A 23,824-nucleotide genomic window follows, 5' to 3' on the forward strand; every position below is an offset into this window, starting at 1 on the left:
CTGTGTTCATTTTCAGCAAACTTAACATGTGTAAATATTTGTATGAACATAACAAGATTCAACAACTGAGACATAAACTGAACAATTTCCACAGACATGTGACTAACAGAAATGAAATAATGTGTCCCTGAACCAAGGGGGGTCAAAATCCAAAGTAACAGTCAGTATCTGGTGTGGCCACCAGCTGCATTAAGTATTACAGTGCATGTCCTCCTCATGGACTGCACCAGATTTGCCAGTTCTTGCTGTGAGATGTTACCCCACTCTTCCACCAAGGCACCTACAAGTTTCCAGACATTTCTGGGGGGGAATGTCCCTAGCCCTCACCCTCCGATCCAACAGGTCCCAGACGTGCTCAATGGGATTGAGATCCGGGCTCTTCGCTGGCCATGGCAGAACATTGACACTCCTGTCTTGCAGGAAATCACGCACAGAACGAGCAGTATGGCTGGTGGCATTATCATGCTGGAGGGTCATGTCAGGATGAGCCTGCAGGAAGGGTAGCACATGAGGGAGGAGGATGTCTTCCCTGTAACGCACAGTGTTGAGTTTGCCTGCAATGACAACAAGCTCAGTCCGATGATGCTGTGACACACCGCCCCATGACGGACCCTCCACAGTGTTTAAACCCTTTACAATGAAGATCTGTGAAGTTATTTGGATTTTTACGAATTATCTTTTTTAAGACAGGGTCCTGAAAAAGGAACATTTCTTTTTTTGCTGAGTTTAGAAACACAGCAGTCTGGATGAGGGAGGAAAAGCATAGCACCAACTATTTCATGAAATAGCGCCATCCACTGGCTTGTTTTAGAACTTCCTCTATTCATAATATCATTCAGAGGCGCAACTTTGGTTTTAGAATTGGGGGGGGGGGGCATTTTTTTTTTTTATCCAATCAGATACAAAAATCCCAACAGCCTAACCTACTGCTCGGAGACATCTGCATGGTCATAAAGCACACCGTTGCCTCATTTTGTATCACATTCCAATGATAAAACTGGGGGGAACAAAAATGCAATTTCAGAATGTGGGGGAGGGGGGGCATGTTGCACCCCTGATTTCATTTATGGATGGTCATTGTCATTCACAGAGAACGTGAATTGAAAATACTTTACCGTATTGTTAATTGTTTTTGCAAATTAACAATACGAAATTAAAGTTGCACTCCAGTCTCCTTTGCACCTGATTTACTTAAAAGGCACTAGGTGGTCCAGGTACGCTTATGACATGGCACAAGTGGGGGGTGGGCCTTTCTGCATTGTTCTCTATTGCTCCTCTATTGTTTCTGCAAGCAAGGGGGAGGCCGATGACATCAGAGGGCACCATCAGACCAACTCCTTGAATAGCCTACTACATCAAGTTTGTTACCCTTAAGTGTGTGTACTTAACTGTATTCATACTTACTGAATTCATACGTCGTATATTGTTTTTCAACAGGAAATGTAAAAAAAATAAGGAATAGCTTGATATTGTTATAGAAAAATCCATCATCATAACCTGAATAATAATGGAAAAACACCACAAAACTACAAAACACATTTTTGAACAAAGCATTCCAACATTGTTAACTTTCCCTTGAGAGAATGCTATTCTAATTTTATTTACTTTTCTATTTGATTATTGTGTTCAAACCTTGGTGTCAAAGTATGTGTCCGGACAATATGATTTGTTGCATTGGCATTTGAGAGGGTGCTTGGACACAAACAGATGGAGGGGGGAGGAGTGATAATCAGTGTGATCATTTTACAACAGAATACAATAGAATCCACTTGTTTAAACACAGCTGAGTAGTGGCATTTATTGTACAGGAAAGGGAAAGAGGAAATTGCACAGCTTCAAAACAAGGTGACGTCTAAGTACCTAACTGGCTGGACCTCACACAGGGAAGGGCTGCGAGTACAAAGTCCTGCACCAGACTGCAATCTATCAGAGCAACTTTTAGTTCACTCCAGCCTCTTTCTTTGGGTTGTTTTTGATGGTTGACATTTTTCTGTTCTATTTGCGTAAGGATTTTTTTGTTTTTCTATTACAAAACTGCATCCAAGCTTCCTGGCGTGCTGTGCCCTACCCCTGAAAAGTGGGCTTCCTTTTGAATGAATGCACCTCCTGCCACTTCCAGACTCATAATCTCTGACTCATAATCCATTGTACAGTTGGGAAGGTAAGTGAATTTCAAACTGCTGCTGACTTTGATCCAGTGCAAGTCATTGTCTATGCATAAATATAGACCGGTTACTTAAGGCAAGCTACTAAGTCAGACATTGAAAAGGAAGTGAAACAATGACTTCTTTGGAAAACTGGGTCTCTATCGGTCTCTTATCAGAGAGGTCATGGGAACCATCCAAGACAAACGTCCTCAGTCTGTTATTCCCCTCTCTCTCTCTCTTTCTCTCTCCCTTTCTCAGTCTCAGACTGTCTGTCAGTCTGTTATTCTCTCTCTCCCTCTCTCAGGTGCCATGAGGCTGCAACACTGTCTCTCCTGGAGCCTCTCTTTGCTACCTCTGCTCTTGTGTAAGTGCTTCTGTGCAACATGATACATAAAAATGTCACACTACTGTATCTAAGTGTATTGGTGCAACCAGGCGCAGTGTATTTGACTGCTCTATTTGGCCATTTGTGTATGTACCATATTAGTATTGAACTGATACATTATCAGTAGTCTCACGTGACAGCCTTAACATTTGGTTCTGGGTGTCGAGATTTTCAGTTTGTGTGTGATATACTGTCTTCAGTGCACCTATGTTGTAGTTGCTTGCATCGCACTTCTGAAAGAAAACGGTTTGAGTTCAAAGCCAAGGAATACAGTACTATTGTATATGTCTAGACCGAGCCAAGGAGTGTGCAACTCTGGCCATCTAAGGTGATTGAGACAATAGGGTGTGTTTCAATCTGTGTCTTCTGAGGAAATGTCTTTCCCTGTAAGAGATGTAAACTTCCCTTTGTGTTAGATGGAGGTTTCCACAGAGGGTTAGTCATGTAACAACAAAGCTTGACAAACATCACATCAGGCAGAACTGTCATGTGCTCTCTGTAGTCACTGTTTGACTACCCGATGAAAGTCCTCTTCACTTCATACTAAATATAAATGTAAGAAATCATGTGCTAAGACATGAAAAACATAGAAACCAACCGTATCAGTGGTTAGCAGTGGAGGCTGGTGTCATTTTAAAATCGGAGGACAGGCTCATTGAAATGGCCATTTCATTCCACTCCTGCCATTACAATGAGCCCTTCCTCAAATTTCTCTCACCATCAGGCTCCATCGAAGGTTGGTAAGGTATTGATATCCAATCACCACAGGCAATACAATAACGTATGATCATGTTTCTGTCCCCAGTGTCTTGTGGGTACCAGTGCATGTCGGTCCACTTCCAGACCCCGCAGCCAGTCAATGTACTCCCAGCCGGACGTCTAGTTCTCCAGGTCCAGATCGACCACGGTCCAAAAGAAAAGATCTCCATGATAACCTGGGAACGGGAGCCAGAGAACGCAAAGACTCCAGGGAAGGTGACGTTGATTACATTCCCCGGTCAAGAAAAACGCTTGGACGGGCGTCTGAGTTTGGAGGAGCAGGGGTCAATACTGAAGCTGGAGGGCTTTGGCGTGGCGGACAGCGGGGTATACATCGTGACCGTCACTGACCAGGCTGGCGTCAAGACCGCTGGACAGTGTACCGTCAAGGAGTACGGTACGACGGTGAACATCTAAGTAGAATATTTCAAAAGTGACATTTAACCGTTGTTCTATGTCACCTATGCTGACGTATTACTTAAAATGTCACTATAATGACGTGTTAGTTATGTGACAACACAGACTTTCTGATTACGTTGCCATTTTGAATACATTCCTAGATATTCCTTCCTGTCCTCTGGAGTGATGTTCTTATAGAGGATTAACTGTTGGGTCAGTTCTGCCTAAGCTCTTTCTTTGTCTTTATAACGTAAATGTATGCTTCACTGCAGTCCAACACTCAACTTTGAGTCGGTAATATTTCAGTTCATCAGTCCAACGACTGTCTCGCACAATCCCTCTTCAATGGTTCCAAGCTCTATATTTGTCTCTGTCAAAATGTCTTCTTTCTAAGTTTCTGATGCGTTTCCTCCTCAAGTCCCCACCACCGAGCCTCAGTAGACAACACGCTCAACTCACACTGTTACTTCACCACGCAACCACCCTCTGTCTCTCTCGTTCTCCTCTTCAAGACAATTTTCAGTTCCAACTTCCAAGTCGAACCTCTCTCACACCTGGTCTCATTCTCTTTTCTCTGTCTCTTGTCTTTCCTCTCAGAGGCTGTGCACCACCCCTCAGTGAGAGTGAACGTGTCCCACTCCTCCCTGTTCTGTGTGGAGACCTGGGGGACAGACCTTAAATTCAGCTGGCTCCACGAGCGGGCAGCCATCGCCGATGCTGTGGGACACGTGTCGGCTGATGGGAAGACCCTGTTCATCTCCTCCGCCCCCATCTGTGGCCACTTCACCTGCATGGTGAGCAACAAGCTGGGCCACAGCTCTGCCACCTACACAGCAGGTATGGAACCCCACGCACTAACTAACCCCATCTGTCTCTCATGCCTGATTCACACTACAGGGCCAAACCGAGCCAAGCTGCACTGGCACGGCCTGGTTACGCATCCACCATACTGCTTTTGATGGAACCGTGCTAGAAATAATAATGTTGGCCCTATAGTGTGAATGAGCCATCTGTCTGTTAGTCTCTATGCCAGTGGTCACCCACCCTGGTCACGCAGAGCTACAGTGTATGCAGACTGTTCCTCTAGCTAGCTAGCGCAGCTCAAGGCTGAATCAGATGTGGTTGTGCTAGGTTGTAAGAAAACCCTGCAGTTCCTACAGGACCAGGGTCGGTGACCAATGTTCTATGTAATAGTACTGCAAAGCATGGGTAAGAAATCTCATATCTCCTTGACAGACAGAACAGGTAGGTAACTTTTCCTCAAAAGGCATTGCTGAATGCAGAAACAGTCGACGCCCAAGCTAGTGCCCACACCATTCATATCCATTGAATGTACAGCCTCTGTGTGTGTGAGTGGTATGCCCTATGTAGCGCTCATGTTAATACTGTATGAACAGTGTCCATATTTCGAGAGCCAAGTTCGAGTGACTCCGAGGCTGTCCTAGGGACACCATAACATGTCCCCATGTTGCTTTGCTGTGACCTTGTCCTGTCTGGTCCGTCAGAGCCGTGTGAGAGAGAGGGCAAGAGGACCACGGTGGCGGTGGTCTCTCTCATCATCCTGCTGGTCTGTGGAGCAGCGCTCGCTTTTCTACTGTGGAGGTACGGTAACACACACTGACACTCTAGTCACGCGGTGCAGATACACATTTTGTTTTGAGCTACGGTACATACTGTAAGATAAAGCCATACATAGCAAGGAAACGGAGGTCGCTGACAGACTGCAGAGTGGGAAGAGAGAGAATGGATGGGCACCTCAAAATGGGAAGCTACAATATCACATCAAGGCATTGCACGCTTGACATTGTCAGTTGATATTACAATTATTTTGTTTATTCTGTCAGTACAATATAGGGCGGCAGGTAGCCTAGCGGTTAAGAGCGTTGGGCCAGTAACCAAAAGGTCGCTGGTTCGAATCCCCGAGCTGACTAGGTGCAAAATATGCCGATGTGCCCTTGAGCAAAGCACTTAACCCTAATTGGTCCTGTAAGTCACTCTGGATAAGAGTGTCTGCTAAATGACTAAAATGTTAAAAATGTACAGTGTGTTGTTGTATTTACACATATTAGAGTTTGTTGGTTTCTGTTTAGGAGACACAGGCGATACAGTAACAGAGGCGAGAGGCTTCAGGAGCATTTTGAGGACAACTTGTAATGGCGAACCATTGACTACAGTACCCAAGTTATTTCGCTATACTCCCCTACTCAAAGATGGACTTATAAAAGGACAGTAGGTGTACAAAACACTTTGGGAGGAGCTTCCTTCCCTGTGAGCAGCATGACCTTTCAATGCATTGGAACAATGTGGAGAGTGAACTGCTTGTTGGCCAGTTGACGAGTTCTAAAAATGGAAAGAGGAACTTTTGCCCAGTGTGTTGCCTGTTTTTGTTGTCGCTATCATTTTTACACCGCCTCTCATTGTACTGAACTACACATGCCATTTTTTTATATAATGCTCTAAAATAGTCTGTTTTAAATTAAATTCCTTATTTTGTAGCTTTTGTATATTATAAACGTATTGTATATTTAGCTGTGTATTCTTTGTAATAAAAAGCACATTTTAAACTGTGTGAGGCTTTAGTTAAATTGATCGCTATTGTAAATCCACAATTCAGTCAGGGAATGGGAGTCAAAGTACAACTGCTCTATACATAGTGAATTTCAAAATGATTTATGGCCATGAATAAAAGTGTGCGTATGTGAGTTCATGTGTGTGTCCACCTCATCAGTACATCTCTCTGGTGAGGCCGGGCATGGGGACGGCTGTCTCAGACTCAGACAGGGTCTCCAGGTGCTAGCGGATGAGGTCGCTGCGCTGCTCCAGCTCCAGGGCCCCCTGCTTCCTGGACAGGTCGTCTCCCATACAGGCTGTTGCTCCTCTAGGGACTGCAGAGTGTGCCTGGTACACAGAACAGCAACACAGGGTTAGATGGTGTGGGGGGAGTCCTTACATTAAATGCCAATATGCTATGAAAGTGAACACATCATATGTTCAATATGCTGTGAATGAGTCGTACAAGGCGGATATACGATGTGCTCACTGTAATAGCAACTCAATAACACATACAGCAGAATCTAGCCAAGTCTATGTGAGTGTAACACTTCTATGGTGGCTCCCAACTGCTTAGCCTCTGCCACCAGTCCAGAATGCACCTACAGAGATCACAGTCAAGGTATGGACACACATTATATACTGAACAAAAATATAAACGCAACATGCAACAATTTCAATGATTTTACTGATTTACAGTTCATAGAAGGAAATCAGGCAATTAAAATAAATTCATTAATTTAAGGATTTCACATGACAGAGCCGGGGCGCAGCCACACCTATCCAATCAGAATGAGTTTTTCCCCACAAAAGGGCTTTACTCCAGTGTTTAATTGCTAAATTGTAATTACTTCGCCACTACGGCCTATTTATTGCCTTACCTCCCTAATCTTACCTCATTTGCACACACTGTATATAGATTTTTTCCTATTGTGTTATTGACTGTACGTTTGTTTATTCCATGTGTAACTCTGTGTTGTTGTCTGTGTCACACTGCTTTGCTTTATCGTGGCCAGGTCGCAGTTGTAAATGAGAACTTGTTCTCAACTGGCCTACCTGGTTAAATAAAGGTGAAATCATTTATTTTTTATTTTTATTAGACAGAAATATTCCTCAATTTGTTCAGCTGTCCGGGTGGCTGGTCTCAGACGATCCCGCAGGTGAAGAAGCCGGATGTGGAGGTTACACGTGGTCTGTGGTTGTGAGGCGGGTTGGTGACGTACTGCCAAATTCTCTAAAACAACATTATTGTATAGAAATTAACATTAAATTCTCTGGCAACAGCTCTGGTGGATATTCCTGCAGTCAACATGCCAATTGCACACTCCCTCAAAACTTGAGACATCTGTGGCATTGTGTTGTGTGACAAAACTACACATTTTAGAGTGGCCTTTTATTGTCCCCCGCACAAGGTGCACCTGTGTAATGATCATGCTGTTTAACCAGCTTCTTGATATGCCACACCTGTCAGGTGGATGGATTAACTTGTCAAAGGAGAAATGCTGACTAATGGGGATGTAATTGTGCACACAATTTGAGAGAAATAGATTTTTTAGCATATGGAATATGTATGGCATCTTTTATTTCAGCTCATGAAACATGGGCCCAACACATTACATATTGCGTTTTGATTTTGATTTTTGTTCAGTATAATATGACTAACAGAGACACAGCTCTTTTTCCATGACAAAATCAACCTTTACCACAACTCAGGTCCTCTGAAGGGTCAATCTGTGCAGGCTTTCATAGAACAAACGTCTGATCCTCCAGGACTAAAGAAAACCCATTCTTGCTTTACAAGTTAGAATCAACCATAGAAATAGAATGAGTAAAATAGACATGTCAATTTCCCTTGACTTGTGGGACCAGCGGTCATAGTGAGTGTACTGTCAAATTGCCCTGGATTGAGGGGCTTTTTCCCCATTCCAGTAATTCTATTATTATGATTCTACCTGGTCTCTGCAGAGGTCCACTCCGGGCCTCGAGTTCCTATTCTCCAGCCTGGTATGGACCAGCTTCAGGGGGCACTCTGTAGGCAGCAGCTCCTGCTCCAGACAATGGATGCCCCTCAACAGCTCTGTGATCTCCTCTCTGGTCTGGTGGGACAGACGGAGTCAAAAGAGCAGAGTCAGCACTGAGAAGCCTGGAGAAACCTCCCGCAGCTAAGAAAGGCCGTCTAGAATTGTCCACTTTGCTTTCTATGCTAGTCAATACTATCTTATCACCATCTATGCTCTCTATGGTTCTAGCCTCTAGCTCGCACACAATAGCTGATTCATAAATTCCACTTCTTGTTCAGATCTACTGTAGTCTACTGGATATATGACGTTACTGATCCATAACACATTCATGAGAAACCTAGGCGATCTGCCTTCCCTGCATTGACCCCAGCCTTATCTAATCTCTCCCTGTGCATTCCAGACACTGCTATTGTTATTGCCTCTGGAGTGGATTTCCTTACCAGGACTATAGGTATTCATGTCTATGGAGATGGATGGGGGCCCAGTGGGGCGCTAACAAAGGAAAATGGCTGTGCTGCACTGATTAGAAGGGAGATCAGCTTTAGGTCAGAGAGATGGGGGGAGGGAGGTCTAATGGGTTTAGTGGATGTATAGCATGAGAAGGACCCGGTGTAAGAGCTATGCATGTCATTAATGCTTAACAAGAGCATTTCTAAGGCTTAGCTCTGGACACCTGGGAGCCAGAAATCTTTCTGATTGAGAGGGGGTCAAATACTTATTTCCCTCATTAAAATGCAAATCCATTTATAACATTTTTGACATGCGTTTTTCTGGAGTTTTTTTTGTTGTTATTCTGTCTCTCACTATTCAAATAAACCTACCATTAAAATTATAGACTGATCATTTCTTTGTCAGTGGGCAAACGTACAAAATCAGCAGGGGATCAAATACTTTTTCCCCCTCACTGTACGTCTGTCCTCAATATCAATATTTAGTCAAAGCAGAATTTTGCATTTTGCATTGAAATACATTTTCCATTGTGTGCCCTAATGAACAGGACTCTGTTCAGAAAGTCTCAGAGTAGGTGTGCTGATATAGGATCAGTCTTGCCTTTTAGATCCTAATGAACAAGATTATATGGACCTGATCCTACAGTAGATTAGCACTCCTACTCTGAGACACTCTAAGGAGAGGATGATGTTGCTATACTAAGTCAGTTACACTTCAGTTCATGAAAATGGCCAATCATGCAGTTGTGATTCTAGACCATTTCAACTGGGGGGGGAGGCAAGCTGGGGCCAGTTGTACTGTTAGAGGGGCCAGTTACATTAGACGTTATTGTTATCATATCGTTTTCTTCACTACATTGCAGGAATTAGCAGGCAAAAGACCATGTTCATAATCATCATCGTTGCCACTGTCTAATAACGGATGTAAAAAAAAGAAAGATAGCAAAAATTAGTTATGTAAAAATTATTTCATACTCCACATTTAGGGGGGCCACAACGGGGTCCAAAATTGTTGTCACAGGGGCACTGCCCCCCCCCCCTCCTCCCCCCAGAACCGCTAGTGCAATCATGGCAGTTTTTTTAAGTAACAAGTCCTTAAAGCTTATCCCAAAAATGCTTATGATGTTTTCAAATTGGGATGACAATGTCCTCTTCAGACTGTGTGAGGGAGAATACCAACCCTCAGGCACACATTACAATCCCCTCGTAAAGAGGATATACAGCATTTATAGGTCAGACTCCCGTTCCTGTTCAATGCTTCTGTACTGTATATCGATCAGGATGATATTCTTCGGATACAGTTTACACCGCTTCAGCCTGAGCCAAATAAACAAGTGCTAACGCATGCCTTTAAAATAAACCCATATGTCCTCCTCAGCTTAAACAATCCCCTACACCAGTATTCCAATACAACAGTTACTGAAGTCAACTTACTGGCGTATTTGCAATACATTCATGTCCATAAAGATGAGCAAAAAAGGCTGTTTAAAATAAATACAAATACTGAGCTATAGCATATATAATATTTGATCATAGCACCGCCTGGAGTTTGATGAACGCCATTGGCACTTGAATTGGACCGGTGCTATGGTCAGTTGACATGAAATTAGAGCTCTTTGGGCACGCACGCGAGCATATACAGATTTCATTTAAAAAAAATGAAATTAAAATAGCAATTACAGCCTCGAGTCTTCTTGGGTTTGATGCTACAAGCTTGACACACCTGTATTTGGGGAGTTACTCCCATTCTTCTCTGCAAATCCTCTCAAGCTCTGTCAGGTTGGATGGGGAGCGTCACTGCACAGCTATTTTCAGGTCTCTCCAGAGATGTTAGATAGAGTTCAAGTCCGGGATCTGGCCACTCAAGGACATTCAGAGACTTATCCTGAAGCCACTCCTACATTGTCTTGGCTGTGTGCTTAGGGTCGTTGTCCTGTTGGAAGGTGAGCCTTCGCCCCAGTCTGAGGTCCTGAGCGTTCTAGAGCAGGTTTTCAAGGATCTCTCTGTACTTTACTCCGTTCATCTTTCCCTCAATCCTGACTATTCTCCCAGTCCCTGCCAATGAACATTCCCATAGCATGATGCTGCCACCACCATCCTTCACTGTAGGGATGGTGCCAGGTTTCATCCAGACGTGACACTTGGCATTCAGGACAAAGAGTTCAATCTTGGTTTCATCAGACCAGAGAAGCTTGTTGCTCATGGTCTGAGAGTCTTTAGGTGCCTTTTGGCAAACTCCAAGCAGGCTGTCATGTGCCTTTTACTGAGTGGCGGCTTCCATTTGGCCACTCTACCATAAAGGCCTGATTGGTGGAGTGCTGCAAAGATGGTTATCCTTCTGGAAGGTTCTCCCATCTCCACAGAGGAACTCTGGAGCTTTGTCAGAGTGAACATCGGGTTCTTGGTCACCTCTCTGACCAAGGCCTTCTCTCCAGATTGCTCAGTTAGGATGGGGGTTCTAGGATGACTCTTGGTGGTTCCAAACTTCTTCCATTTAAGATTAATGGAGGCCACTGTGTTCTTGGGGACCTTCAATGCTGCTGAAGCCTTCCCCAGATCTGTGCCTCGACACGAACCTGTCTTGGCGCTCCACGGCGCTCCAATTCCTTCGACATACATGAAATTAGTTGCAAAATGAATAGGAAATATAGTCAAGATGTTGACAAGGTTATAAATAATGATTTTTAAATTGAAATAATAATTGTGTCCTTCAAACTTTGCTTTCGTAAAAAAGAATCCTCCATTTGCAGCAATTACAGCCTTGCAGAACTTTGGCATTCTAGTTGTCAATTTGTTGAGGTAATCTAAAGAGATTTCCCCCTATGCTTCCTGAAGAACCTCAAACAAGTTGGATTGGCTTGATGGGCACTTCTTACAGTACATACCATATGGTCAGCTGCTCCCACAACAGCTCAATACGGTTGAGATCCGGTGACTGTGCTGGCCACTCCATTATAAACAGAATACCAGCTGACTGCTTCTTCCCTAAATAGTTCTTGCATTGTTTGGAGCTGTGCTTTGGGTCATTGTCCTGTTGTAGGAGGAATTGGCTCCAATTAAGCGCCGTCCACAGGATATGGCATGGCGTTGCAAAATGGAGTGATAGCCGCCTTCTTCAAGATCCCTTTTACCCTGTACAAATCTCCCACTTTACCACCACCAAAGCACCCCCACCACTTGGATTAGCTAACACAACGTGCCATTGGAACACAGGAGTGATGGTTGCTGATAATGGGCCTCTGTACGCCTATGTAGATATTCCATTACAAATCAGCCGTTTCCAGCTACAATTGTCATTTACAACATTAACAATGTCTACACTGTATTTCTGATCAATTTGATGTTATTTTAATGGACAAAAAAACGTGCTTTTCTTTCAAAAACAAGGAAATTTCTTGGTGACCCAAAATGTTTTAATGGTAGTGTATACACAAGAGTGTGCCTTTCCAAAGCATGTCCAATCAATGGAATTTACCACAGGTGGACTCCAAGCAAGTTGTAGAAACATCTCAAGGATGACCAATGGAAACAGGATGCACCTGAGCTTAATTTCGAGTCTCATAACAAAGGGTCTGAATACTTATGTAAATAAGGTAATGTCTAAAAATCTGTTTTCACTTTGTCATTATGGGGTATTGTGTGTAGATTGATGAGGAATTTTCTTTATTTAACCCATTTTAGAATAAGCCTGTAACATAACAAAATGTGGAAGTAGGGAAGGGGTCTGAATACTTTTGAATGCACTGTATGCAGAAAAGTATCTCATACCTACGGTAAAATATGGTGGTGGATCTTTGATGTTATGGGGCTATTTTGCTTCCACTGGTCCTGGGGCCCTTGTTAAGGTCAATGGCATCATCAACTTTTACCAAGTAATAAGTACCAGGATATTTTAACCCAAAACCTTGGGACCTCTGCCAAGAGACTGACACTTGGCCGGAAGTGGATCTTCCAGCAAGACAATAACCCCAAGCACTAATCAAAATCCACAAAGAAATGGTTAATTGACCACAAAATCAACATTTTGCAATTGCTATCTCAGTCTATGGACTTTTACATTAGCCATTTAGTACACGGTCTTATCCAGAGCGAGTTACAGGAGCAATTAGACTTGAACCCCATTGAAAACCTGTGGTTTGATTTGAAGAGGGCAGTCCATAAGAGCAGACGAAGGATATCAAGGATCTGGAAAGATTCTTTATAGAGGAATGGTCTAAGATCGCTCACAATGGGTTCTCCAATCTCATAAAACATTTTAGAAAAAGGCTCAGTGTCGTTATCCTCACAAGGGAAGGGTGCTAGAGTACTGAAAACAGGGGTGCCAATAATTTTAAACCCCATTTTAGTTTTTAGTTATTAGTTTTTGAACACAATCTCTTTATCTAAGCAATTGTATTGGTATAAAATAATACAATTTCCACCCAGAAAATGTGCATGCAATATTGCTCAATACTTGTATTATTTATTTTAAACAGTCCTTTTTACTCATCTTTATCAAGACTGACAATAATTATGGACTGTACGTTATTCATATTTTTTTGTGGCATATCAAGAATCTGATTAAACAGCATGATCATTACACAGGTGCACCTTGTGCTGGGGACAATAAAAGGCCACTAAAATGTGCAGTTTTGTTACACAACACACTGCGTCTCAAGTTGAGGGAGCGTGCAACTGGGATGCTGACTGCAGGAATGTCCACCAGAGCTGTTGCTAGAGAATTTAATATACATTTCTCCATAATAAGCTTACGTATCGGCCTCACGGCCTTCGTCGGAGCTTTTGTGAGTTAAAAAAAAAAAAAGAGCACCCTTATGTAGACCTAGCCCCACCCACATCCATTCCACGCATCGAAAGGGGTTGGAGGCGCAGGAAAAACAAATAAGTGCTACCAAATATAACAATATACATTTCATAAATATTCGAATAACGTGTGTAAATAAGACGTATTAAACACGTCTATAAAACCACAATGAGGACATGGACCTACCGAGCAGGTTTTCATTAATCATTGGGTGCATCGTACGAAAAACATCAGAGTAATCTTAAATAGGAGCATAATTCATGTTCATATTCACAACATAACATACATAGGCATTTCATCATTAAGTCCTTTAGGAAATAATGTCTGGAGGGTCAAAATCCAAAAACATTCTCTTTTGCTCAGAGTATTATTAATGTCACCTCCCCTGTCTGATATCTTAACTTTCTCTATGCCACAAAATCTAAAAAGGTAGAAATGTCATGCTTTAGGTCATTAAAATGTACTGTGACTGGATAATCCGTTGTTTCTTCTGATTGAACTTTTATGTTCACTGATTCTCTGTTTGAGAGAACGAGAGGTTTTACCTACATAGCACAGCACACATGGACAATAATGTAAATAACATAGGTGGTGGAACACATAATAATGTAATATATTTGGAACCGTTTTCCTGTATGTGGGTGGCAGAAATATTCACACTTCATCATATTGTTGCACTGTGCGCATCCTCTGCATTTATAGCTACCATTTGGAAGAGGGCGTAGAAGAGCCTGGCTGATTTTCTTTTGTGGCTGGCAGTTGGCATGAACCAATTTATCGCGTAAATTGCGACCTCTCCTATACACAATAAGTGCTGAATTTTGTAATTCAGCCGGCAAAGCTGGGTCCGATAATAAAATATGCCAGTGTTTCTTGACCACACCTCCTACTTTTCGCGAGTTCAAAGTATATGTGGTTGTGAACATTACGGAGTGTTCTTTAGCTTTAGCGGGTCTTTACACACTTTATTCAAATATTTATGAAATGCATATTGTTATATTTGGTAGCACTTGTTCGTTTTTCCTTCGCCTCCAACGCCTTTCGATGTGTGGAACGGATGTGGGTGGGGCTAGGTCTACATAAGGGTGCTAATTTTTTGAAACTCACAAATGCTCCGACGAAGACCGTGAGGCCGATTCGTAAAGCTCTGAGGAAGGCCGTGAGGCCGATACGTAAAGCTCCGAGGAAGGCCGTGAGGCCGATACGTAAAGCTCTGAGGAAGGCCGTGAGGCCGATACGTAAAGCTCTGAGGAAGGCCGTGAGGCCGATACGTAAAGCTCTGAGGAAGGCCGTGAGGCCGATACGTAGCTCTGAGGAAGGCCGTGAGGCCGATACGTAAAGCTCTGAGGAAGGCCGTGAGCCCGATACGTAAAGCTCTGAGGAAGACCGTGAGGCCGATACGTAGCTCTGAGGAAGGCCGTGAGGCCGATACGTAGCTCTGAGGAAGGCCGTGAGGACGATACGTAAAGCTCTGAGGAAGGCCGTGAGGCCCATACGTAAAGCTCTGAGGAAGGCCGTGAGGCCGATACGTAAAGCTCTGAGGAAGGCCGTGAGGCCGATACGTAAAGCTCTGAGGAAGGCCGTGAGGCCGATACGTAAAGCTCTGAGGAAGGCCGTGAGGCCGATACGTAAAGCTCTGAGGAAGGCCGTGAGGCCGATACGTAAGCTTATTAAAGATCAATGATACTATCAAGAGCAGTGTGCGGTTTTTCCCATTTCCTTCATATTGTTCAACTGTTACCATGCACCTGCAAAAAAGATTGCTCAGATGTGTGAGTGCCTTTTGAATATTCATTTCTCTACCATAAGCCAACATAATTTCTCTATTGGAGGCCAACGTAATTTTAGAGAATTTGGCAGTATGTCCAACCGACCTCATAACCGTAGACCGCGACGCGTAACCACGACACGTAACCACGCCAGCCCAGGACCTCTACATCCAGCTTCTTCACCTGAGGGAAGGTCTGCGACCAGCCACCCAGACAGCTGATGAAACTGTGGGTTTGCACAACAGAAGAAATTCTGCATAAACTGTCAGAGACCGTCTCAGGGAAGCTCATCTGCATGCTCGTCGTCCTCACCAGGGTCTTGACCCGACTGTAGTTCGGCATCGTAACCGACTTCAGTGTGCAAATACTTACCTTGTATGGCCACTGGCACGGTGGAGAAGTGTGCTCTTCACGGATGAATCCCAGTTTCAACTGTACCAGGCAGATGGCAGACAGGGTGTATGGTTTGCTGATGTCAACATTGTGGAGGTGGGGTTATGTATGAGCAGGCATAAGCTAAGGACAATGAACACAACTGCATTTTATCGATGGCAATTTGAGATACCGTGACAAGATCCTGAGGCCAGACATTGAGCATGTTTGGGATATTCTGGATCGACATGTACTGCATGACAGCGTGTTCCAGTTCCCATTAATATACAGCAACTTCGCAAAGCCATTGAAGAGGAGTGGGGCAACATTCCACAGGCCACAATCAACAGCCTGATCAACTCTATGCAAAGGAGATGTGTCACACTGCATGGGGCAAATTGTGGTCACATCAGACACTGACTGGTTTTCTAATCCAGCCCCTATTCCCAGTCATGTGAAATCCATTGCTAGGGCCTAATGAATTTATTTCAATTGACTGATTTCCTTATGAGAACTGTAACTCAGTAAAATCTTAGAAATTGTTGCATGTTGCGTTTATATTTTTGTTCGGTGTTATATATATTTATTTTTCAAGTATTTTCATTTTATTCAAACGGGGATAGCATGAAATTAGAGGGGAGACAGAGAATGAGGGAGATGCAGAATAGGGTATGGCTGGGATTTGTATCCACTCTGGCTAGACCAGCCTCAGGCATGTATACAGTTTAAAATGGGCAGCAAGCGTATTATTAAATTGCTGTCCAAAAACACTTAGAAATACCAAACAACCCATTTTTTTATTAGTTTGTTATGGGAGTTGCCCTATACGCCTAATGGAACCAATTTCCATACTGCATAAAACGGTCTCTGACTGTACATCCACACATACTCTCTTCATGGTGTCCTCATGAGCCCCCACCTACCCAGTTTCCATTCCCCAACCTCCTATGCTATTAATAACATGTATCCCTCTCCTCCTCCCCCAATACACAGACAGTCCCACCCACACATTCTTTTGTAGGAGTAGGTTGAAGTTGCCATTAGACACTGATCTAAGCTCAGTCTTGTGTTTTTACCTCTAATGGTTAATGTTAGTTTGGGGAGGGTAAACCGATCCTAGATCAGTCCTCTGCTACCTGTATCCTTGTATAGGTCATGGTCTCCCTCAGCTGTAGGGAAGCCTGCATCGCCTCCTCAGCCTGGGTCATGTTGTAGTGGGTGAACTGCACCGACTCCTGGTGTGTGGAGGCACTGCAGGGTACAAGACAATAAATCAGCCACAGGTATACATCGGTAAGTACTGTACACTATAAGTACTGTGTTATAAATTAGAAAATGTTTTAGGTTTAGAGGATCAGAAGAGGTTTAGTGGTACAAAAGACCATAAATCTAGATGTAGGTAAAGGCTGAGAATTTGTCTGCCTTTGAGTGTTCTGCTTTCTTTGAGTGTTCTGATATCTGAACACCGAAACAAATTATTTAGTGGTGACAATTATGAAAAACTAAATTCCTAGAAATATGCTAGAACTATACAGTAGAATTTCACTCATGATCATCTCATTATCATCTCCTTTACTCTACACATGTTGACAAGGCACTACTCTGCTCCCATCCTTACCTAGTGGGTACGTGGGTGGGGTCAGGCTTGAAGGACACGTCAGGTGACCTGTCTGTAAGTGACAGGCATGATTGGTTCACAACCAGGGCTTCACTCTTGTTGGTTAGGTCTAAGGTCAGCTGTTGGTGGGCTTCCTTGAGGCAGCTTAAAATGAACTTTATTGATGCTACACTGTTAAGGGAAATTAGATGTATCACCCCCATAGAACTATAGACAAACAAGCATACATCGGTAGAGATCCTATTAAATTACTAGAGGGAATATGTCATAAACGCTCAAAGTTCCAGAACGGTATGATAATGGCAGCCGTTTTGGACAGGGAGAAATCCAAATGGAATGAATGGCAATAGAGGCATAGGTGATACTTTCCTGCTTTTACTTATGCAGGAAAATAAAAGAAAGGCATGTGATGTATCAGAAATTGTGTAATAGAATTGTCAACCTAAAATATTGTCATATAATTATGAATACAGTTTTGACGTGTTTTAGACACATTTTCTGTATAAATAGCCTCTGAAATATCATCAACTGATTTCAGCCAGTGTATGGCTGTGGATTGACTGCCTTGTTTGTATGGAATATTGGCAGTTATTTTGTAAAAAGATTGGAATCATTCCAATTAAACTGTCTGGCTAGTTAGCTAATAAAAATACTGTGAAGACAATCTTCAAATTGATTGCTTTCACAATATTTTAATCACAACACTGGCTGCCCAACTGCCTGACCAAAATGCCTGCCATTTTACACCGTCATAAGATAGTTAACGTCTATTCTAATATTCTAAATTCTAATTATAGGCATACATCAGCACACACTCTACAGAACACAGTGGAATTTTAACGTTTCCTGTCAAATTTGCTGCAATACGTCTTCATGAAGCAATGGTGAAATGAAATTTGAGACCACACACACATGCCTCCAATTGTCAGTATCGTCCACCCGTTTCGGTTTCACATCGCATTATCCTTTATTTTTAAGAGCAACACAACTGTCTGTTAGATAGAAGCCCTTTATGTTCCATGGATCAATGAAACCATATCCTGAGACACAACCAAAGACCTACGGCAGTTAAATCTCTATCTTGGCTTACCAGAGCTGCTCGAAGGCCTTGCTGATGTGCTGCTGCAGCTCTTGCTGCGTGGTGTCAATTATCTGGGCCTCCCTCTTCAGCTGTCCCCGCAGGGGGTCACTGACCAGCTCACTCCCCCTGCGGGCCCTCTCTCTGGGTCAGACACTCCACTACCACTTCCAGGGGCACGGACGTGTCCGTCAGGGCCCTCTCCACCTCTTCCTTCACCTGGGAGAGAGAGAGAGTTAGGGAGAGACAGACAGGGTTGACAATACAGTTTGTACTAAACGCCTGAAATACAGTGCCTTGCAAAGGTATTCATCCCCCTTGATGTTTTTCCTACAACCTATAATTGAAATAGATTTTTATTTGGATTTCATGTAATGGACATACACAAAACAGTCCAAATTGGTGAAGCAATTATATATTTTTTAAACGGAAAGGTGGTGCGTGCATATGTATTCACCCCCTTTGCTATGAAGCCCCTAAATAAGATCTGGCGCAACCAATTACCTTCAGAAGTCACATAATTATTTAAATTAAGTCCACCTGTGTGCAATCTCAGTGTCACATGATCTGTCACATAATCTCAGTATATACACACCTGTTCTGAAAGGCCCCAGAGTCTGCAATACCATTAATCAAGGGGCACCAGCAAGCAAGCGGCACCATGAAGACCAAGGAGCTCTCCAAACAGGTCAGGGACAAAGTTGTTAAGTACAGATCAGGGTTGGGTTATTATAAAAAATATCTGAAACTGAACATCCCGCGGAGCACCATTAAATCCATTATTAAAAAATGAAAAGAATATGGCACCACAACAAACCTGCCAAGAGACAGCTGCCCACCAAAACTCACAGACCAGACAAGGAGGGCATTAATCAGAGAGGCAACAAAGAGACCAAAGATAACCCAGAAGGAGCTGCAAAGCTCCACAGCGGAGATTGGAGTATCTGTCCATAGGACCACTTTAAGCCGTACACTCCACAGAGTTGGGCTTTACGGAAAGAATGGCCAGAAAAAAGCCATTGCTTAAAGAAAAAAATAAGCAAACACGTTTGGTGTTCGCCAAAAGGCATGTGGGAGACTCCCCAAACATATGGAAGAATGTACTCTGGTCAGATGAGACCAAAATTGAGCTTTTTGGCCATCAAGGAAAACACTGTCTGGCGCAAACCCAACATCTCTCATCACCCCGAGAACCGGCAGGGACTGGGAGACTGGTCAGAAATGAAGGAAGGATGGATGGCGCTAAATACAGGGAAATTATTTAAGGAAACCTGTTTCAGTCTTCCAGAGATTTGAGACTGGGACGGAGGTTCACCTTCCAGCAGGACAATGACACTAAGCATACTGCTAAAGCAACACTTGAGTGGTTTAAGGGGAAACATTTACATGTCTTGGAATGGCCTAGTTAAAGTCCAGACCTCATTCAATTGAGAATATGTGGTATAACTTAAAGATTGCTGTACACCAGCGGAACCCATCCAACTTGAAGGAGCTGGAGCAGTTTTGTCTTGAAGAATGGGCAAAAATCCCAGTGGCTAGATGTGCCAAGCTTATAGAGACATACCCCAAGAGACTTTCAGCTGTAATTGCTGCAAAAGGTGGCTCTACAAAGTATTGACTTTGGGGGGTGAATAGTTATGCACGCTCTAGTTCTGTTTTTTTTTGTCTAACTTCTTGTTTGTTTCACATCTTCAGAATGGTAGGCATGTTGTGTAAATCAAACGATACAAACAGCCCAAAAATCCATTTTAATTCCAGGTTGTAAGGCAGCAAAATAGGAAAAATGCCAAGTGGGTGAATAACCTTCGCAAGCCCCTGTAGAGCCTCTGGATGATTAAACGTGTGCTATAATTCATTGTCAACAAGCACACATACTTCCAGAAAGAACAATAATAACACCCTCAGGCATAATTAGATTACGATTAGTTTACTTAATGAGGGTAGGATTTAGGTAGAGTTTACTGCACCAGACGACACAACAGTGCATAGAAATAGCATAGTGGAATGCGGATTCCCAAAGCAATTTGAGAGGTTCCTGAAGCTAACAAATTAGGGACACTGACAGATTGTGTTCTGTGACATGCGTACAACAGTATACGTGTTGATTATGTTTTTGGTTAGTAAAGGGAGTTGAACATTAAGTAGTTCTCCCACATTTTCTGCCATATGAAGCATTAGTGACCTGTGTCAGAGCATAGATCTCTATCTCCATTGCCTGTACGCAGAACTGCAGTCTGTCCTTCTGCTCAGTGACCACATTGATCCTGTCACCCAGCCTGTCTCAGCTGTCACTCTCATCCCAGCGTGTCAGACAGACGGAGAAGAGCCCACGGTCACGCACAGTATTACTTTGTTATTATGGGGTATAGATGTGAACATGAGTTGATCATCTCTGTCAATGCATCGCCTGCTGCCTGGCATCAGACATCCATAGCAGTCCCTGTCTCTCAGTCTCTGTACCTTACAGGCTGTCTGGTGCCTCAGGGCCCGCCTCTCCTGCCTTGTCTGCTGTGATTGGTGGCGTTGGTGCTCGGCCGTGTCCGTGAGCAGCTTGTTATTGGTCTCCCAGTCTGTCATCCAGTAACGCTGACCGGGCTTCCTACTAGCAGTGGCCATTCCTACCAACATAAATAGACAGCTTGAATTGAGTTAGTCAAAGGTTGTAGAGACCTGTATACAGGTCTAGATCCTTCCATCAGCAAAGGGAAATTCCTTTTCACTAAAATGTACATTTTTGCTAGTGTTATGACCCAACCAGAATGGGCACACAGGCTGTTATAGCACTTCCCGATGTTTCTGCATTTGTTTTCTTATGTCAAATAGTAGGGTATGAAACCTGGTCATGATCAATTGAAAAGGTTACATAATGCTTGAAAGTAAACCTTTTCTAATCTTTTCCATGGGAGGAACGGGTCGACACAGAATAGGAAGGACGGTAGTAGTCATGACTGCCACGTAAATGTAACTGAAAACCTACCCATCTATCAAATGAAGCATGAAATGTGAAAAACCTGGGGTAAAGTTAGCTATGGTGGAAAAGCCCTAAACATGCACACCAAAGACCCTGTAGCTACGTGGGACTACCAGAGCACTACACGCCTGCAGAAGTAGCTGGAATGAATTCTGGACGGCAGTTTACATGTTTATGTGATCTGCTTATTACTTTACATTCCAGACAGTTATGTGAGGTTGTTGGCCCACTGTCACAACCCCATCTTTGTGCACTGACTGTTCCACGGAGAGAGATATGAGTTTCCTTGAGGATTCACTCCGCCATAGACTTAGTAATGGATAAATGTGACTATAAATGGGATTTTAGGAGTTTTAATCCTTCCCATATTTTCCAGGAGGTTTGAACTGGTTCAGTGCACTCGGGTACACTTTCCATTTTCATTACGACCAGTTTGTTATGATTCATTTAATTTGAGGCAATGGTGGAAAATTAAATAAAGTTCAGTTGGTAGACTAGATTGTATTCTGCATTCGTGGTTCTTAACCTGAAACGGTGACAGGTTCAGATTTCCAAAGTAGGCTAGGCTATACTGTAGCCTAGTCATACATGCTTATGACAAATCTTACAATGCATTATCACGGCATCATAATGCATTGTACAGGAGTATGGTTGCAAAGCTACCGGTAATTTACTAAAGTTACTGTAACCTTAGGTAATTTTGGTAATCTATGGTAATTTATACTTGAATAACTTAATGTATGTAAGTTATGTATATACACTACATGGCCAAATGTATGTGGACACCTGCTTGTCAAACAGCTCATTCCAAAATCGTGGGCATGAATATGGAGTTGGTCCCCCCTTTGCTGCTTTAACAGCCTCCACTCTTCTGGGAAGGCTTTCCACTAGATGTAACATTGCTGATGGGACTTGCTTCCATTCAGCCACAAGAGCATTAGTGAGGTCAGGCACTGATTTTGGGCAATTAGGCCTGGCTCGCAGTCGGCGTTCCAATTCATCCCAAAGGAGTTCGATAGGGTTGAGGTCAGGGCTCTGTGCAGGCCAGTCAAGTTCTTCCACACCGATCTCGACAAACCATTTCTGTATGGACCTCGCCTTGTGCACGGGGGCATCGTCATGCTAAAAACAGGAAAGGGCCTCCCCCAAACTGTTGCCACAAAGTTGGAAGCACAGAATCGTCTAGAATGTCACTCTATGCTGTACTATTAAGATTTCCCTTCACTGGAACTAAGGGGACTCGTGGTACCATGAAAAACAGCCCCAGAGCATTATTCCTCCTCCACCAAACTTTACAGTTGGCACTATGCATTGGGCCAGGTAGTGTTCTCCTGGCATCCGCCAAATCCAGATTTCTGTCGGACTGCCAGATGGTGAAGCGTGATTCCTCACTCCAGAGAACGTGTTTTCACTACTCCAGAGTCCAATGGCGGTGAGCTTTACACCACTTCAGCCGACACTTGGCATTGTGCATGGTGATCTTAGGTTTACGTGCGGCTGCTCGGCCATGGAAACCCATTTCATGAAGTTCTTGTGCTTACTTTGCTTTCGAGGCAGTTTGGATCTTGGTAGTGAGTGTTGCAAGCAAGGACAGACGATTTTTACGCGCTTCAGCACTAGGAGGTCCCATTCTGTGAGCTTGTGTGGTTTACCACTTCGCGGCTGAGCCGTTGTTGTTCCTAGACATTTTCACTTCACAATAACACTTACAGTTGACCGGGGCAGCTCTAGCAGGGCAGAAATTTGATGAACGGACCTGTTGGAAAGGTGGCATTCTATGACTGTGCCACATTGAGCCACTGAGCTCTTCAGTAAGGCCATTCTAATGCCAATGTTTGGCTATGGAGATTGCATGGCTGTGTGCTCGATTTTATGCAGCTGTCGGCAAATATATATATATATATATATATATATGGCTATCTTTTATTTTCTTGAGTTTCTAGTGGATAAACCACATGGTTTATGAGATAATTGACAAATTAATGAAAAAAAATTAACTAGTACACAATGCCATTATTTTCAATTAACTCTGCAACTCTTCCAAATACTGCCACCAGTTTGGCCACAAAACATTTTCATAACACATATTGACAAAATAAAAAAATAAAGTGTAAAACATAAAGGATATCTCATTGTGAAACCCTCATTAATTCACTACGTTGGTTTATATTTAGGGTTACTGTTGTATACCGTTGTCATGCAATGGTTTTATTTTACAATCTTAGATTACAAAAAGTTATATTTTACATGTGATAAGGCAACAGAGTGCCAGAGATTAGACACCTGTGATAATCTGATGTGCCCAAAAATGCCACTAGGTGTCATCTGATAAAATTCCATATTCCTTGAAAGTTACCAAAATTCTGGTAGTTTACTTGTAAACTTAGAAAGTTTCCAGTAATATACACTCCCTTTGCCACTATACAGGAGTTACTTACCAAAAAATATGTTCTGACTTCTACTTCTCAAGACTACTTGTTTACATTCCTTGAAATGAAGAGA

The 23,824-nt window shown here is 43.1% G+C and overlaps 2 protein-coding genes and 1 long non-coding RNA gene across 5 annotated transcripts; 1 reads left to right on the forward strand and 2 right to left on the reverse strand.

Moving 5' to 3' along the window:
• Positions 1–1,308: 1,308 nt before the first annotated feature.
• Positions 1,309–6,257, forward strand: LOC106582803 (uncharacterized). Of its 3 annotated transcripts, none has more exons than XM_014166257.3 (6): positions 1,547–2,161; positions 2,452–2,511; positions 3,338–3,688; positions 4,288–4,527; positions 5,196–5,292; positions 5,781–6,257. In XM_014166257.3, the coding sequence occupies exons 2-6, from the start codon at positions 2,457–2,459 to the stop codon at positions 5,842–5,844; spliced, it is 807 nt and encodes a 268-aa protein (XP_014021732.1). In that variant the 5' UTR covers positions 1,547–2,161; positions 2,452–2,456; the 3' UTR covers positions 5,845–6,257. The 3 variants fall into 3 exon arrangements, with proteins under 3 accessions (XP_014021741.1, XP_014021732.1, XP_014021722.1); XM_014166247.3 differs by having other exon boundaries at positions 1,587–2,161; positions 2,406–2,511; XM_014166266.3 differs by lacking the exon at positions 5,196–5,292 and having other exon boundaries at positions 1,309–2,161; positions 2,406–2,511.
• Positions 6,155–10,273, reverse strand: LOC145850305 (tektin-B1). Its single transcript, XM_082969266.1, has 3 exons — positions 10,250–10,273; positions 8,193–8,336; positions 6,155–6,588 (listed from the first exon to the last, which is right to left on the reverse strand). The coding sequence occupies exons 1-3, from the start codon at positions 10,271–10,273 to the stop codon at positions 6,484–6,486; spliced, it is 273 nt and encodes a 90-aa protein (XP_082825392.1). The 3' UTR covers positions 6,155–6,483.
• A 6,524-nt stretch (positions 10,274–16,797) lies between these two features.
• Positions 16,798–18,564, reverse strand: LOC106581701 (uncharacterized). The gene is made up of 3 exons (XR_014380961.1): positions 18,364–18,564; positions 17,274–17,444; positions 16,798–16,906 (listed from the first exon to the last, which is right to left on the reverse strand). It is a non-coding gene; the product is annotated as an uncharacterized LOC106581701 (long non-coding RNA).
• Positions 18,565–23,824: the final 5,260 nt, after the last annotated feature.

The sequence above is a fragment of the Salmo salar genome, chromosome 02, assembly GCF_965601325.2.
Source record: "Salmo salar chromosome 02, fSalSal1, whole genome shotgun sequence".
Taxonomy (NCBI): Eukaryota; Metazoa; Chordata; class Actinopteri; order Salmoniformes; family Salmonidae; genus Salmo; species Salmo salar.